Raw genomic sequence first — 18,550 nt, 5'->3', positions numbered from 1 at the left:
TGATTTCATGTCCTCAATATGTTTAGCAAGACCAAGAAACAATGACAAATGTTTAACATACCAAAATGCATATATAGAAAACAACATAGTGTTTACAACACATCTCAAAGCTATGGGCATTGTAGTAAAGTAAGAGAGAATTATCAAACTGTAACCGCTTCAAGCAATCCCCAATTATGATTAAAAAACCAGACAATAAACGAGAAACAGCACGATTAATTATTAAAAAGCAACAGCCTGAAACGTTTAACTATAGATTTAAGTAAGCAAAACATACTTCCAAAAATTTGAAAAATCAAGTCACAAGCTAATTTAAATCCATATAATAAAACTTAGCTCGAGACAAACATGGTCATATTAATCCATTAAGAACAACAAACAAACCATAAAACCTCTTCAACGGTAACTCTTCTGGAACCTTGCCCTAGCACCTCTTCCACCGAACTTCTTCGGCTCGCACCTCCTGGGATCAGCCACCAGCAAAGTCCTATCGTACCTGACCAAAATATCCTTAATCTCCCTCTTGCTCTGCTCATCGACGTACTTCTGGTAAAAAGCCACGAGTGCTTTAGCGATGCTCTGGCGGATAGCGTAGATCTGAGAAGTGTGACCTCCACCCTTGACTCGGATCCTCATGTCGACGCCAGCAAAACGGTGACGGCCTAGGAGAAGGATTGGCTCGACGGCCTTGAAGCGAAGGATCTCCGGCTCGACGAGCTCGATGGGACAGCCATTGATCTTGATCAGACCACGGCCCCTCTTGCAGTACGTTACGGCCACCGCCGTCTTCTTGCGGCCGAAGCATTGGACCGATTCTATTGCTTTCTCCGCCATCGTTGTTCCGTTTGAGGTTTTCACAGAAAAACAAATAGGAAGCAAAATTTGCTGCGGTAAGAGGTTATATCAGAGATTGCGTTAGGGTTTTCAAAAAAAATGTTAGAACGGTGCGTTTTAAAAGTTCAAGGCCCTTCTGGGCTTTAATAGTAGGGGTGTGCAAAAATACCCGACCCGGTTGATCCGACTCGGTTGACCCGACTCGGTTAACCTAACTCGGTTGACCTGACCCGTCGATCCGCCGAGTTAAACTTTAAAAAATTGAGTAATTTTATAAAAAAAAATTATCCGACCCGACATTTCCCGGGACAGGTCCGGGTGCAAAATTAAATTTTTGTGGATACCCGGGTTAATGAATTTTTTATATATAAAATTAGAGTAAACAACTAAACACATAGTCAGGGATTCACTCACCCGAATGAAATCCCTAAAACTAAAAAGGCTAAAAAATGTTTGTGTGCGACTGTGCTGTGCGATGTGGCTCCTCCAGACCTCCACCGCTCCTTCCTCTCCTTCAGACCCGGATTATTAAATTTTGTATTTTGAATTTTGAATTTTTATGTTTGAATGTTGGACTATGTAATTCGAAGTTTTTTAACATTTAAATTTGTGAGTATTTTTTTTATTAATAATTTGAAAAAAAATTGAGTATACAGATACCCGAAATACGGGTACCCATAAAATCCGAATACCCGATTATCGGATACCAATAACATCTGGATCAGGAAACAAACCGGAAAATCAATTACCCGAATATCCGGCACTTTAGATACCCGAAAATCCAGGTACCCGAATTTACCCATTTAGGAACGTACCAAATATAATCCTCTAGACACTTGTGGATGGACTGCTTTGGATTTCCCTTTACCTTTCGTTTTCCATTCCGTTATTTAGATGTCCTCTCTCGGAAGGGATAAGAAGAAGAGTAGAGATAAGGACTGAATGGTTGATGTCTATTACTCACAATTCTCCACCTACAGATAAACAGCTTTCTTATTTCAGTATAGTCTGGCTTATATGATCAAATATCGATAAACACCTTAATTTTAGGTGTTGCCTTTTTTAGTCACTAAACTATAAAAATTTCAATTAAGCCACTACATTTTAGAAATGTTATTTTAGATGTTCCATTGTTAAACAAATCTTTTTTTACATAAAATATTAAATTCATATGTCAATCAATCATCATTAATTATCGTTTGCGACAAGATTAATACTAGAATATTCACATTGCTTTCATTTCTCCTCTCTTTAGTTTGGGTTTCAACGAAACACACTCTGAATCAATCAAAAATCATCTAAAACTTCAACATTCTAATGCTCTAATATTCTCTAATGATCATCTGTTAAAACTGATTTCGAAGTATGTTGTTTCTTCTTAAAAAAAAGAATATTTTTTGTTTGAATTTAAAAAAAACACCCCAAATCCCTTAAATTTGATATATTTATCCCAAAATGATAAACTTTTTATATTTAGTTTAATGAGTTATACAAACATTTAAAAAAAACTAAAATGATAAAGTGGTGCAAGAGGATGAAATGAATTTAGTAGTATCTACAATAAGTGCAAAAGGCATTAAATAAATAGAATTTTTTTATGGTGGTTAAAAATAAAATAAAAAATTCATAAATTTTAATCATAAGGTAAAAAAATATAAGAAAAAAATATGTCAGGAAAAAAACAAAAAAAAACATTTTAAACTTTCATATTACTATAAAAATATCACATCATTTGACTATTACTGATTTAACACCACAATAATAAAAAGTAATTCAAAAATTCTAATAATTTAATTAAAATATTGAATAACTCAGTGACCAAAATATGATACAATCTAGAGTTTAACAACAAATGATGTAACCCAAAAATTATGCAGCTAAAAATTAAGATAAACTACACATTTAGTATCTTAACTATCACTTTTATTCTGTTTTTGGTCACCCTATTATTTTTTTAAATCATACCAACGTTACATTTTGTTTTCATTTTGGTCACTAGCCATTAAAAAAATTAAAAGAACTATTGATGTTGTATTTTTTTAATTTTTTCAATGATAACATGAATCTTATAATGACACATCAACATTACCATTAATTTTTTTAAAGTTGGGTGACCAGAATGAAACCAAAACTAAATTTTAGGTATGATTTTGAAAATAAAATAGTTAGATAACCAAAACGAAATAAAAATAATAATTGGGTACTAAATATGTAATTTACCCTACAATTGATTATCTCGTAATAAAACGACTTAAAACCATTCTAGTGGTTGTTTCTGTACTACTTTAAAAGTGTCCCCACGTCGAGTAATTTCTCATCTCCTCAATCTATGCCCTATACGGTACTAAGGATGGTAATGGGTCGGATATGGATCAGATTCAGTTAGATTCAGATCCAGCTCATTTTTATATCTTGAATCTAGACCCGTCCCGGATCTATGAGTCTAGAAAATTTGGATTTAGATCTAGATATAATGGATCTCATGGATTTAAGTCTAAAACAAGTATATTAAAAAATGACCATTCGACCTACTTTTTAACGTAATAAAATTGTCATTAATTAAGTTCACATTATATCTCTAATAGAGGAAAGCTTAATTTCAATACAACTAGTAATAGAATAAAAAACGATAAACGAAAGTTTAAAAAAATTTAATACAATTACACAAATGTCTTTTGAATAACACAAACATTAAAAATATAGATCATGAAACTTTATATTGTCGCAAGCTGAGTACTGTATTTCTATCTCCTTAGAGTGCTAGTCTTCATCACTACTTAAATCATCAACGTCCTAAAATAAACAACAACCAATCGAAGAGAAAAATTTGTTTAATAAAAATAATATTTATGAAATTTAAATATTAATATTAAAGTTATGTAATATAATAGCTTTCTTATATACTATGTTAATAATATTCTCTCATTTATCATCACAATCTTCATTAATAGTGGAATAAATATGTGTTCATTCAAAAGTGTATTTGTCATAAATAAATAAAGATTACATTACAGTATAATGTGAAATATAAAATTAAAGCGAATGAAGGGAAATAATATATCTATTAATAAGTATAAAAAACAATCCTATAAGAACTCAAGTTTCTTCCTCTATAAAATATTCATATATATTTTAAAACATATTATGTCATTTATATATATTTTAAAATAAATGCGAGTTTTTCTATAAACGAGTAAACGGGTCCAGATTCGGTATGTTAGTGTCAGATCTAGACCCGAACCCGTACTTTAATGAGAGGATTCAGATCCAATCTGAATCCGTCGTATCCAAAATTTCAGGATCCAAACCTTATAAAACATATTTGGATCTACAGATTCGGGTCGGATCTAAGATCCGTTGCCATCCCTATACGTGACCCACCATTTATTATGGTATGTGTATGATTATATTATAAGTAACTTAATAAATTTTTAAGTATGCGTTTATGCTTATAATTATAAATTTTTAAGAAATTATATTAAAAATATAAATAAAATTTTAAGAATATAAAATTAAATTATTAATAAAATACATTTAAATTACATAAAATTTTAAAATTTCTGAAACATAATTATGCTTAGGACAAATGTAATATTTTATGTTATGGGTGAATCACTAATATTTTATGTAATATTTTATCCAAACCCTTTTTTTATTATATTATTATCATTAATAAAATATATTATTTTTACAGGCTCGAAATAAATAAAAACCCAACCCAATTACATCAATCCCGGAGGCCCAACAGGAATCAACCCCAAGCCCAGTTGAAGTAGACCCAGATCCGGGAAGCCCAACCCGGTCCAGACTCGATCCAAACCCTAATGCATCTAGGGTTTCATAATCTCAGCTTCTAGCCGCCAACACCATCAGCCGTTGGATATGGAGAGATCAAACGGTCCAGATTTCTTCTAGAAGAAACCCTAGGGTATTGTAACCCTAGGGTCTATTACGGCCCCCCCAATTGCTCTACTCAAACCACTTCCACGATGATGACGCCTCAACTGAAGTCTCCATAAGATACGAGGTCGGACGCACACGTCACAACCCTATGGTGAGTCACCACCATAGTTTCGGTGACTCACCGAAGGGCATCATTGTAACTAGTCCAAAAGGCGTACGAAGGGGCATATAAAAAGACCATCCATCCCCTGCAAGAAAACGACGAAGACACCAACAACAACGAAAAATAGAGGAACACAACAAACAAACAGGGAATAACCAAAAAGTAAACTTACCTTCGTCGAAGTCCAACCGTCATCGGAAACGCTATTGGTATGCTTTTAGGATAAAAAGGACTTGGATTCGGATTTAGGAAATTTTGGGCTTTAATTTGGGGAAATTTTTTAAATTCTGGCCACCAAGGATGGTGGCCCGCGACGCGATTGGCGCCGGAGCACGGTGGCCGGATTCCTTTCGATGAATCCTAGAGAGAAGAGATGGAAAATGAGAGAGTTTGGCCCTTTAGGGCCGGTTAAAGGGTATTTATATCCTCACCAAAACTATGTTGTTTTGGTAAGGGGTGTCTGTGTAAATTCGGGAATAGGTAAACTATATCCGCAGTCCCTCTTAGTTCTATAATCTTTTAGTTTGGTCACTAAAACCAATTTTTGTTCCTTCTAATTTAGTGTTCAAATTTTGTTTTATTTCTTTTTAGTCCCTGCTAGTATGTTCATATATTTTGGGGGTAAATAACATATTTAGTCCTTTTATTTTAATAATTTATATTTTAACCCCAAATAATTGATTAAGGTTAAATTACACTAATAGTACCTATATTTCATAATATTTCAAATTAGGGCTATTAATTTAGATATTTTCCAATTTAATCCTATAATTTTATTTATTTAGTCACTGTTTAATTGCAATTTTGTTTTGTTTTTTACCTTTTATATTTCAATATTTAAATATTTTAATTATTATTTTTTATATTATTTTTATTTCATTTTAGTCATATTAATATTTATATGAAAAATTTATAGGTATAACCTGACCTATTTCCTAATTTGAGATAAAGAATAATATTTATTTATTTTTAAGTATTAAGAAATGGATGTCTTAAAGTACCTAGACGTCCTATTATGATATTTTAAATAAATAAATAACATGCTTATAAAAGCCTAAAGATTATACCTACTTTATTTTTGGTTATATCAAATTATTTAATATAATTTCTTGGGAAGAATTATTACATTCTTATTATTTCAGTTGGAAAGAGAAATATTCTTCCTAAAGTAATTTAGGGATTATATTCTCTTCAATTGGAAATATTATAATATTTTTTATTTTTCCTTAGAATTTTTTATGATTAAATTTGGAATAATATGATCATAAATTAAATTAATATTCGAATTCTTAAACTTCTATTACTAAAGACAATTTATAATTAATGGGTACCAATTTTAGGCTTTGTGGGGGTGTTAATCCTTCTCCAAACGTAACCGACAACGAATCCCTTTATATTACTAAAAAGAATGAATTTCTGGTTATACGCAGACTGATTTATCTTTTAAATGATGTTTTCTTAAAAACTCTTTTAAAACATGATTTTTAGGTATTCGACCTACCTAACCCAAAAGGTAAATGGCGACTCCAAAACATTTCATTAAAAAACCATTTATTCACATACTTTTATGCCAAGAAAATTCGTGCCCGGGCGAAAACCAGTTACGACAGCTTAGTGACTCCACTGGGGACCATGGTCAAGTCTTAAATCGATTATATATTGCCTCTACAGTTCGAAATTAAGAATTCAATTTTATTTAATTTATGATTCTTTTGAGTTCTTTCAATTCTTTATTTTTTATTTTTATTTTATTTTATATCCTTATATACTAATGTTTTTATTTTATTGATTTTCATATATTAGGATTCATTTTTTTAAGTGGTTGTTTGTTAAAGGTTTGAGAATTTCTCCTCACACACAACATGTGCATTGCATAAACATAAGCTCTATACTTGAGCTCTCTTCCCTTTTAAGTGGGAATGAAAGTGACGTATTCGTGAGAATTTATTCTCCGTGTCAGACCTAGAAAGTAGCTTTCGGGGTTTATATGCCCTACCTCTTCGTGAGAATTTATTCTCCGTGTCAGGCATAGGGAAATGTGCCCTCTCGAATTGAACTCTATTCGCTTTAAGCCTATAATGGGCGAGGATTGAGGGTTTGGCAGCCCAAGGGGCACCAACAAGGACAATTCAAGTACATTTACTTATAGAACCGAAACCCTGCATATAATAAACCGTAGAAATTCATCCGATCTAAGACAGCTGAAACTCTATCCACAGATACCCAAATAAGTATACACAAAGGAGATATGAACTCTAACTTTCATCTTTTAATTAATTTATTTATTTTTCTAAATAAATACATTTGAATTAGAAATTATGCAAATTAGGGATTATAGTATTATTTAAAGTATGCTATGTAGAAAGCATGTTTAAATAGGATTACTATAAATAAAAATGTTGGGTAAACATTATTATAAAATAAATTTTTATCCCTTATTACTTGAACTAACTTATTTCATTTTTTATGATTTTTCTTTTATTTTTGCTATTTGCATGGCATCATACAGGATTGAAGGTATTGATCTCTGAGTTAATAGTCACATTGGAAGGCTTTCAATAATGGATAAAAAGTATTCGAATCAAGTAGTTCCAATCTCTGAGGTACGATAGTGGTCTGAAGAATTGCAAAGACAGGAGGGAGACAGTTTGCAAGATGATTATATGCCAAATTTAGCTGGTTATGCTCTAATTTCTCTAAAAAGAAATGATATTCAAGACCTACGAGGCATTTGGGAAAAATGGGATTCAAGTAAGAAATTATAGTTTTACTAGTATTACGGGGACATTCCGTATTTGCTTTATGTTGAAATAGATGATGAGTTGCGCCTTGATTAAATTATGGAATCCAGGATACAATTGCTTCGCTTTCAGTAAAGAAGACATGGTCCCTACCATTGAAGAATATACAACCTTGTTACATATATAGGGGGCTTAAGAGAATCGAATTTACTCGAAGTTAATTAAAACTCAACCTTTCAGAATTAAATTGTCAAAAATTGCAGGAGTACGTGAGGAATGAGTGGTTGCTCGTACAAAACAAAAAGGTAAAGGTAAAGGCATTTCTTAGACCAATATTAAAGAAATCATTCAAAGCCATCCCAATGATAAAGTATGATTTGGCCTCTTTGCTCTAGGTATACATGGCCTAGTCATCTTCCCGAAAGCCTTGGGATATATTGAAGCTACGGTAGTGGATTTATTCGAACAATTACAAAAAATGGTCAATCATGCTTCTGCAATTCTAGCAGAGACTTCGATCATTGAGTGCTTGTAGAAGACTTGGAGGTGGACGATTTTCAGGATGCATACAATTGTTATATGTCTGGATCCGTAGCCATTTTTGGAGAATAGAAAAGGTCCCATACCGTCATTTTAGTACTAGATACTCACCTTTGAAAGAATTTCTATAGTAAGAATGGCCAAAAGAAGTCATTAAAGACACGTGGATGAATGCCCTTAGAAATCTGCAAGACAATGACATCGCTTGGCGTGCCCCTTGGAAAATACAAAGAGAGTTCTTTTACAAATGTGGTAACTACAACTGGGTGATGTTGCTCGGTTTATGGGGAAGAATTAGATATTCACCACTTCTAGTTATGAGGCAATATGAAGGTTGTTAATTTATTCTGGTTACTGCTGGGTTAAATTCATCTGAGTTTGCATTCCATGGAAAAAATTATAAAAGAAACATCCTTGATGCAGTTAAAGCATGGAAAATGACTTTCTGTATTCGAGCCAAAACAACGAAAGTAATGTTAACCCCTGATTACGAGGAATGGAGACCTATTAGAAAAAATGAAAATATTTCTCTACCTAACCAAAATGAGGATATCATTATGGAAGATCGAATTCGGATAGTCCCATCAGAGATAGAAATCCTAAGAGCTGAGTTTGAAGTAGAGAAAGAGGGTTGGTCGAAAGAGTTAGAGCAAATGCGATGAGATAAAGTTATGTGGGGTGTCGACGTTAACTTTCATACCGCATAGTTTGCAATGTTAAGAGAGAACAAAGAACAAATAGATTTTGATTTAAAAACTCTAAGGAAGAATTACTATGAGCTGCGAAAATCCAGGACAACATCAGGGTCAAGTAGAGCGACAACACAATTGACCAAAGAGTTAAACACCGAGAAATGCAAAGTCGAAGATTTAAAAGCAAAAAATGGTCGTTTACTCAAGAGCCTAGAGAAAGGGAAGCAAAAAATGGAAGAATTTGAGGTCGACAAGAGAGAGAGCGAATTATAAAGCATAAAGGTGAGATCCGTGTGGTTAAGGAGGAAATTAAAAAAGAGAAGGATCGAGCCAAAGAATTAGAAGATATAAAGAATGGTATGCTTGAGGGATTTGAGGTCGAGAAGAATATTATGTTCAAGGGATTTGAAGATGAAATGAATAATATGATTGCTGAACTTGATGTTAGGGGACAAAAAATTGAAAAGTTTGATACTGAAAAGAAAAAATGGGATTTGCAAAGAAAGAACTTCAATACTAGGCTCGAAGTAGGGCAAGAGGTAACCAATAATTGGGTGCAAAGATATAGAGACAAGAACGTGCAAGTGCAGAGTCTTAATCAAATGACACATGAAACACGAACGAGACTGGGAGAGAATTTAGACCAGTGTCGAAACAAAAACACCAAATTTAATTATTACAATCTGTAACTTGAAGAATCATTATTCCAAGAGAAGGTTCGTTTGGGACCGATTGAACCTAAGGAAAGCCATGAGGAGAATGCTTCACTGCGAAGGTGAATTGAGAATCTGGAAAGTACTCTACAAAGTTGTCAAGTACGAATTACTGAGTTAGAGCAGACTCTCCAAGGAACTATTAACCAGTGGCAAAATTCGACTAATTTCTATGAAAAACGAAGTGAAGACAGAAGCAGTATGGTAGTCTAGGCCATGATACAAATGAGCGAAGTTGCCATGTATATTGGGGAGTCAGCTGTTGAAGAAAAGGTTATAGAGCACCAGGTCAATCCGACTTCTAAGATTGGAAAGAAGATGTCATGGTTGATCAATGAAATTATAGAGCTTAATAGGAAAGTTATTTCGTATCTGTAGTTATGAACTATTATATGGAAAACTTTTGTATTTCAATGGAAGTTATTCTATGACAGTTAACATTTTCAGATCAATACTTTTTGTATACATTCATTATTCATTACATTTATTTTATTTTTGTATGAATTTTAAATATTTCACATTAAGAAAAATATTCATTAAGAAAAATTCAAAAAAATAATATGAAAAAAGTTTTCAATCACAGCTATCCTGGCCAAACAAGAAACACAACACCCTTATGGTACTAGGAAAACGAGTAAGAAAATGGAAGAAAAGTTAGCACGTATTGAGCAAGAGCATAAAGACGTACAAGCGGAAATGAGAATTAAATTGGAAAAGATTGAGGCCGACAATGAAAATTCACAACTGGATATGCTACAGAAAATAGAAGATATATTCAAGAAACAAACTACAACTGAAAAAGGTCATGTTGAAAATCTTACATCTTCTAATCAGGAACCCATATATCCTCCAGGTTTTACACCAGAATCTGTTTATCATCCTGGTTTCACACCTGTACACATCCCTATTCGCACTTCTGTACTTCAAGAAGCCTGACCTAATGAGAATTAACAAATAGGTCTCATTTATTCAAACAATAATTCGCTTGTGTCAGGTGTAAAGATAGGAGAATTTAGTGCTGAGCATCTAACTCCAGATTTGAATGAGTTAGCTGAAAAGGCGAAAGTTAATGAAGAATTACCCAATAGCTCAAGAGCCTGGAAGAAAGAATAAAATCGGTAGAGATAATTGAACCATTCTATGGGTTTGATGCTAGTGAGTTGAGTTTAGTCCCGGACTTGAGTCTCTCTATGAAGTTCAAGGTTCCCGACGTCGAAAAATATGATGGTACTATATGTACTTCATCTCATATCACCATGTTTTGTAAAAGAATGGACGACCATGTGAAAGATGAGAAGCTATTGGTTCACTGTTTTCAAGACAGTTTGACAGGACAAGCCATCAAATGGTATACTCAATTGACTAAAGCTCATATCAGATCATGGAAAGATCTAAAAAAAGCATTTCTAGAACAATATCGCTATGTTACTGACATGGTTTGTAACACCCCAACCCGTACCCGACCCGAATACGAGTCTGAGGTGTCACATTGACTCCTCAAAACATTTATTTATACAAAATACCCAAGATTCAGTTTGATATTTCTAATAAAACCATTTACTTTCTATGATATAAAACATATGGTTTTACAAAACTGATCAGAGCATATCTAATACAAATCTTTTAACTACATGCCAACTAGATTCTATATAACAAAATACATTTTTATTCATTTATGTTCTGATCTGACCTTCAGTAAGGAGAAACTAACATGTCTTGCTCTTCATAGCTTCTCTTCCTGCTTTCCTGAACCTACGTGTGAAACACTCACACGCTAAGTCATACACTTAGTGAGACATATAAATCCATATGTAAATTATTAAATGCATGTACATGTCATGTAATACAACATCATACTTGTATACATACTGTTGAGTTAATCGATTGATGAAAATGGCCAAGAAGGGGGTGAATTGGCAATTAAAATTTTGGTGGAAGCTTTTGCAGAAAATTGAAAATATTTGCACAACGATTTAGAGTGGTTCGAATTTCTCAACCAAAGTCTACATCCACTACCTTAGCTATCCACACTAAGGATTTTCCAACAAATTCACTAATTTGTTCTTTCTTTTGAGGACAAAGAGTAACCTTACAACTCCCTCAAGAATTATACCCCAAATTCTTGAGCACACTCTTTTTCAAAGAGAAATACACAAATTTGCAAACTTACAAGGAAAACCTCACAAGGTAAGATGTTTGCACAATTCTAGAACAAGAAAAGAACACTAAAAAATAATTACAAATGAGCATAAATGGTGTTCTTGAAAGCAAAATGAATATTGAAAGGAAAATTGGCTTGATTTGCACAAACTTGGTGTTTGATGCTTTCTCTCTTGTTTCTCTATGATTTCTTATTGATCAAAGGCTTCAGAACTTGTTTAAATACTCCCTCAATTGATTCTGAATGTTGGGGATGATTAGTGGAGTCAATGGAGCCGTTTAAGTGTGAAACCCATTAATAAAACAGCTTCGAGCGTGGGGGGGAATCGGTACCCCCTTATAGGGAATCAGTTCCCTAAGTGTAAAATTCAAATATTTTGACCGTTGAACAGGGGGATCGATACCCCTTAGGGGAATCGGTTCCCTCTGAGCGTTCTGTTTTTCTCGGAGCCAAACCATTAAGGGGGAATCGATACCCCCTTGGGGGCGAATCGGTTCCCTCTGAGCAATCTGGAATTTTTGGCTTTGAAATGGTTTGAAATATTTTGTAAAATTGTTTTGAAATTATTTTAAGTTTAAAACTTAATTTTACACTTGAGTAAGGATTAAAAATGAAATTTGAAAGATTTGGAGTAATATTTTGATATTCGAATAATTATATTGAATATACTTAGAAAATCTTTTGAAAAATCTTAAAATTCATTTATCTTAATTTGTTATATCGAAATATCAAAATGTTTTCAACAATCTCCCCCTTTTTGATATAACAAAACATTTTAGTAATTTTAATATTTTGAAATCAAGTTTTTAAATTACTCCCCCTTTAAAAACACTTCTTCCCTTTAAAAACACTTTAATATTTCTCCCATTTTTTGTTAAATCAAAAAGACCTTTAAAAGATTTTAAACAAGTTTTTGAAAAACAATTAGCCAATTGATAACTAAATATAGTGTAAGCTGCTAAGATCATAATCAAGAGAAAGATTAGCCATTAGTTCCATAATTCAATATTCATAAACAATGTGAAATTGCAAAAAATTGGTCATAATGCAACAAATATGTAAATGATGCAAAAATAAACATTAAGCTCAAAATGAAAGTGAAAATCAAACCAAATATATAAGCATGTAAGTTCAAATATCCAATTATCTAACAAATTCAAACACCCAAAATAAAACAATCCATGAACATCAAAATGTTTCTCAACTAAAAGTTCTGAGTTCGGGACGATAAACCCATTGACCCTAAGACCGAGTTTGATAAACAAATTACTAAGGAGATAACCATAAACCAAGGTTTCTATATTCTTGGAAGGAACAATGTTTATGGAAACTCACTAAAGATGATCTGTGGCAGATTAATCTTCTTTTTATGTTGGATACAATATATCCACCATATATCTATGTTCCTAAGGGAGGAGTACCTATCTCTGGATGGTCTAAACCACCAAGAGATCAAATAATGAAGGAATCTATCACGATGAGTTCTTAGGGTATTCTCACTATCCTTAGACTTATAGGGTGGATCCACAGTCTCTTTTTCATTAAACCTGAGTTATCTAGTCCAAAATGGGTAGCGATTGTACCGGAGTCAATAAAAATGAATTGTCCAAAAAGATAGGATTGAATTCCTATAGTTTCAGATCGACGCTCGTTTTGGACACATACCACATTGGAATAGAAAAATGCGGACTAATTAATGATAAACCAAAGGTTTGAGTTTAAAGAGTTTATCAAACTTCTAGGATTTAAAATTAGGAAGATAATTGAAGTCCATATCTTCTATAGCTTAGATCGAAGGGATACGCTCTTCCCAGATTTTGTATGACTCAAAACAAGTATGGTACATATGGTATAGATCTTGTCCACAACCAGGTACGTTGAAACAAGAGTTCATAATGATCATATTTGAGTTATTTGGATTAGGTGGAGGAATAAGAGGTCAATTTTGACTTGAGCTACTAGACAATGTCCTAGGTCGTTTAGGATTTGACATGGTTTAAGAATCAGAATAGAATATGTAACCTGTAAATTTAAACACATGTATGCAATATAATCAAACCCAAAACTCAAATGAGTCCTCAATATTTCAAGGTTCTCTAAACTGAATCCTAAAGGGCAATGTTTTGAAAAACTATTTGGAAAATAATGTTTGAAAATCATAATACGTATAGTTTTTATGAAAACATAATTGAATCAAAAACATCAATTAAAACAACAAATTTTGATTTTTTTATTTCAAAATTTAAAGATAGTTTTGAAAAATTGAGTGTTTTTGACGAAATTGTTTGTAAAATCATCATATAACCAATGCTCGATGTAATGTTCATATTAGAACTAATCAGAACTAGTCCTAAGTTCAAAAATCAATGAAATAGAGGATTTTGAAATATTACCTTGAAATTTTGGATTTTATGAGAATGTGATGTTGTTTGCAAGGATTAGAAGTTGAAGAACGATCTAATTCCGACTTGTATTTTATGATTTTGGCAAAAATGGAGATTTAGAGAGAAAGAGATGATGAACGACGTTTAAGAAAGAAGCGAGGTTTTGAGAGAATGGGTTTTCTGATCGTGATATATCCAGAACCTGTGGGGGGTATCGATTCCCTCAAGGAGGGAATCGGTTCCCATTCAAAGGGGGAATCGGTTCCCCTGCAAGGGGAGGTATCGATTACCTCTGCACTAAAACTGATAAAATCTGATTTTAAACACTCAAAATGCTAAATTAATTTTCTCTTGTGGTATTGGTAACTGATATATTGAAAATTAATCATGTCCAATCCATCAAATTAATCTTTAAATTACATTTTAACATAAAGTTAATTTTCACCAAGAATCATAAACTCCCCCTAACTAAAAGCAATGAATGCAATCAAAAATTATTATTATAAGCATTTTTCATTTATACTTAAAAGTGCTAAAATTATTTTAAGCACTAAGTGAAGATAGGTTAGTTAAACCTAATTCTCTCCTAAGTGTCCAAAAACGTTCATTGTCTAAAGGCTTTATAAAGATATCCGATAATTGATGCAAAGTATCAACAAATTCTAAAACTACATCTTCCTTAGTGACATGGTCTCTAATGAAGTGATGTCTTATTTCAATGTGCTTAGTTCTAGAGTGTTTGATGGGATTTTTAGTGACAAATAGCACTAGTATTGTCACACTTGATAGGAATGGTACCTACTTCAATTCCATAATAAAAAAAGTTATTGTTTCATCCATAAAACTTGTGCACAACAACTACCAACTGAAATGTATTCAGCTTCAGTGGTAGATAATGCAACACAATTTTGTTTCTTTGAAAACCAAGAAATCAACATATTTCCAAGGAATTGGCAAGTACCGGAGGTGTTTTTCCTATCTAATTTGCATCCTCCATAATCCGCATCAGAAAAGGCATGCAAGCTAAAGCTAGAGTCTTTAGGATACCAAAGTCCTAAACTAAGAGTGTCCTTAAGGTATCTAAAGATTCTCTTAACAGCTAGTAAATGTGATTCCTTAGGGCATGATTGAAATCTAGCACATAAGCAAACACTAAACATAATGTCCGGTCTACTTGCAGTTAGATAGAGAAAAGAACCAATCATTGACCTATAATTTAACATCCACACATTTACCTCCTTCATCCAAGTCAAGCTTTGTAGAAGAGCTCATTGGAGTGTCATGAGGTTTCCCATTTTCCAGTCCAAACTTTTTGAGCATATCTTTGACGTATTTATCTTGATTGATAAAGATGCCATCTTTTCTTTGCTTGATTTGGAGTCCCAAGAAAAATGAGAGCTCCCTCATCATGCTCATTTCGAATTCACTTTGCATTAGCTTAGAAAATTCTTGGCAAAGAACATCATTAGTAGAACCAAATATTATATCATCAACAGAAATTTGAACTACTAATAAATATTTACCTTTATGCTTTAAAAACAATATAGTGTCAACCTTCCCTTTTGAAAAATCTTTTTCAATTAAAAAGTTTGACAATCTTTCATACCAATCTCTAGGAGTTTATTTTAAACCATAAAGTGCTTTTGTCAATTTAAGAACATGATTTGGAAATTTTAAATCTTCAAAACCAGGAGGTTGTTCCACATACACTTCTTCTTTAATAAAACCATTTAAAAATGCACTTTTAACACCCATTTGATATAATTTAAATTCATGAAAACATACAAATGCTAATAACATTCTAATTGTTTCCATCCTAACTACAGGAGCATATGTTTCATCATAATTTATGTCCTCTTCTTGAGTATAGCCTTGAGCAACAAGTCTAGCCTTGTTTCTCACTATATTTCCACTTTCATCAAGCTTATTCCTAAATACACATCTAGTACCTACAGTAGATTTATTACTAGGCCTTTCAACTAATTTCCATACTTTACTCCTCTCAAATTGATTTAACTCTTCTTGCATAGCCATAATCCAATGTTCATCTTTTAATGCTTCTTTAATATTATTAGGCTTTATGCATGAGATAAATGCCAAATAATTACAAATATTTCTAAGAGAGGATCGAGTTGTTACCCCTTTGGATGGATCACCTATGATTTCACCATCCTTGACATAGTTGTACTCTCTTGGGTAAGATACTTCCCTTTCTTCAATGGTTGGATTCTCGAGAGAATCATGAGTTTCCTCATCTTTCGTTTCTTCCTTTGACAACTTCATGTCTAACGTCATTTGTATTTATAATACCTACATCATCATTCAAGCAAGAATCCTTCCTCGAAAGGAGATTATTATCGAAAACAACATGTATAGACTCTTCTACAACTAAAGTTTTTTTATTAAATACTCGTTAAGCTTTAGAACTTAAGGAATAACCCAGAAAAATTCCTTCATCACTTTTAGCATCAAATTTGCCAAGATTGTCTTTACCGTTGTTTAAAACAAAACATTTACATCCAAAAGGATGAAAATAGCTAATGTTAGGCTTTTTACTTTTAAAAAGTTCATATAGAGTTTTCTTCAAAATAGGCCTAATCATTACTCGATTAATAACATAACAAATAGTATTTGTGGCTTTCGCCCAAAAATATTTTGGCAAATTATTTTCACAAAGCATGGTTCTAGCCATTTCTTCTAAAGTTCGAATTTTCCTTTCAACAACTCCATTTTGTTGAGGGGTTCTAGGTTGAAAAATTATGACTAATACCATTAGAATTACAAAATTCAGTAAATCCAAGATTTTCAAACTCAGTTCCATGATCACTCCTAACACTAATTATAGAGTAACCTTTTTCGTTTTGGATTACTTTTAAAAACGTGATGAATTTTTCTAATGCTTCATCTTTAGTACTTAAGAATAGAACCCAAGTATATCTAGAATAGTCATCTACCAAGACAAATGTATATTGTTTTCCACCCAAGCTAGTAGTGCTAGATGGCCCAAAAAGATCTAAATGGATCAATTGCAATACTCTACTAGTTGATACATCATTAATGGATTTAAAAGAAACTCGCTTTTGTTTTCCTTTAGAACAAGCATCACAGATTTTATCATTATCAAATTTTAGTTTAGGCAGCCCTCGAACCAAATCTCCTTGAATTAACCGTTGCAAGACACTCATACTAGCATGTCCTAGTCTCCTATGCCATAACCAACTATCATGCTCATCCTTAGCAACTAGGCATAAATTAGTCATATCTATAGAGTCTAAATGAACCATGTAAATGTTTCCTATTCTATGACCAACAAGCATAATCAAAATAGATGCAATGTCAATCAATTTTGTAAACACTTAATTTAAAAATAAGACATTGTATCTTTTGTAAAATTTATCTAATCAGATTATGCTTTAATCCATTCATATACAAAACATTATGCAATGTTGATTATCGAGATTAAAAACACATGCATAAAGTTTTTGAAAATGTTATGCATTAAAACTTTATAAAATTAAAAAAAAATCTATGCATAAACATTAAGAAAAATTTAAGGTCAAAATTTTGTAAAACCAAAGTTCTTGAAAAATCGATATCAATTGTTAAAGAGATTTCAATTACATTTTAAAAACCAATTTTGACCCAAAAAAATTAATACGATGAACTAGAGTTTATAAAACATTACCAAAAATTACTATGTTCATCATACAATATTTTTCAACATACATGAGATAAAACATAATCATTTAGAATTATTCAACATTTAAAACCTCATGCATGCATAAACTAAATGGGTAACCAAATAAAATAAAAACATTAAGTTTATAGGTTACCCATTCATTTTTCATGTGTGGCTAGAGCATCTTGAATATCATCATCTTCATCACCATTGCTCCCACACACCTACAAGAGACGTTTAAGTAGATTTTGGTATCCAAATTGCTTTGGATCCTTTAACATTAGTTTCAATACCTCTTGCTCCTTTTGGAACCCATACTTGTCTAATTTTAAATCGTTTTCCTTTCTTTAAAGGACAAGTATGTTACTTATGACCATGATAATGACAATGTGAACATATTGTCATTATTGAACTAGATGAATTATTTAAAATGATCTCTTTTTCTTTTGTTATGCATTCAAGCTTGACTTTCAAATCGAAGTTTTCATTTTCAATACTTTCAAATTTCATTTTTGAAAGCTCTAAATCCTTCTTCAAGATTTCATTTTGATTTTCAAAATCCATTTTCGTTTCTAGAAGAAGTTTGTTTAATTTGAAAATTTCTTTTTCAAAGTTTTCAGATTTTATTTTTGAAAGCTCTAACTCCTTTCTCAACATTTCATTTTGATTTTCCAAGTCTGTTTTAGCTTTCAAAAGAATATCATTTTTAGCAATAAATTTAGAAATCAGATTTTTATATT

At 32.2% G+C, this 18,550-nt stretch overlaps 1 protein-coding gene across 1 annotated transcript; it reads right to left on the bottom strand.

Annotated features, from left to right (window-relative positions):
- Window positions 1-205: 205 nt before the first annotated feature.
- Window positions 206-888, bottom strand: LOC120151604 (40S ribosomal protein S16-like). The gene has a single exon (XM_039163999.1). The coding sequence runs from the start codon at window positions 832-834 to the stop codon at window positions 397-399; it is 438 nt and encodes a 145-aa protein (XP_039019930.1). The 5' UTR covers window positions 835-888; the 3' UTR covers window positions 206-396.
- Window positions 889-18,550: the final 17,662 nt, after the last annotated feature.

The sequence above is a fragment of the Hibiscus syriacus genome, unplaced genomic scaffold (assembly GCF_006381635.1).
Source record: "Hibiscus syriacus cultivar Baekdansim isolate YM2019G1 unplaced genomic scaffold, ASM638163v2 tig00111061_pilon, whole genome shotgun sequence".
In the NCBI taxonomy this organism is placed as follows: domain Eukaryota; kingdom Viridiplantae; phylum Streptophyta; class Magnoliopsida; order Malvales; family Malvaceae; genus Hibiscus; species Hibiscus syriacus.
This window is presented reverse-complemented; position numbering and strand designations above follow the sequence as displayed.

Bases quoted from the DNA above. Each gene is read 5' to 3' on its own strand.
- LOC120151604 (XM_039163999.1), bottom strand. From the start codon at position 834: ATGGCGGAGAAAGCAATAGAATCGGTCCAATGCTTCGGCCGCAAGAAG.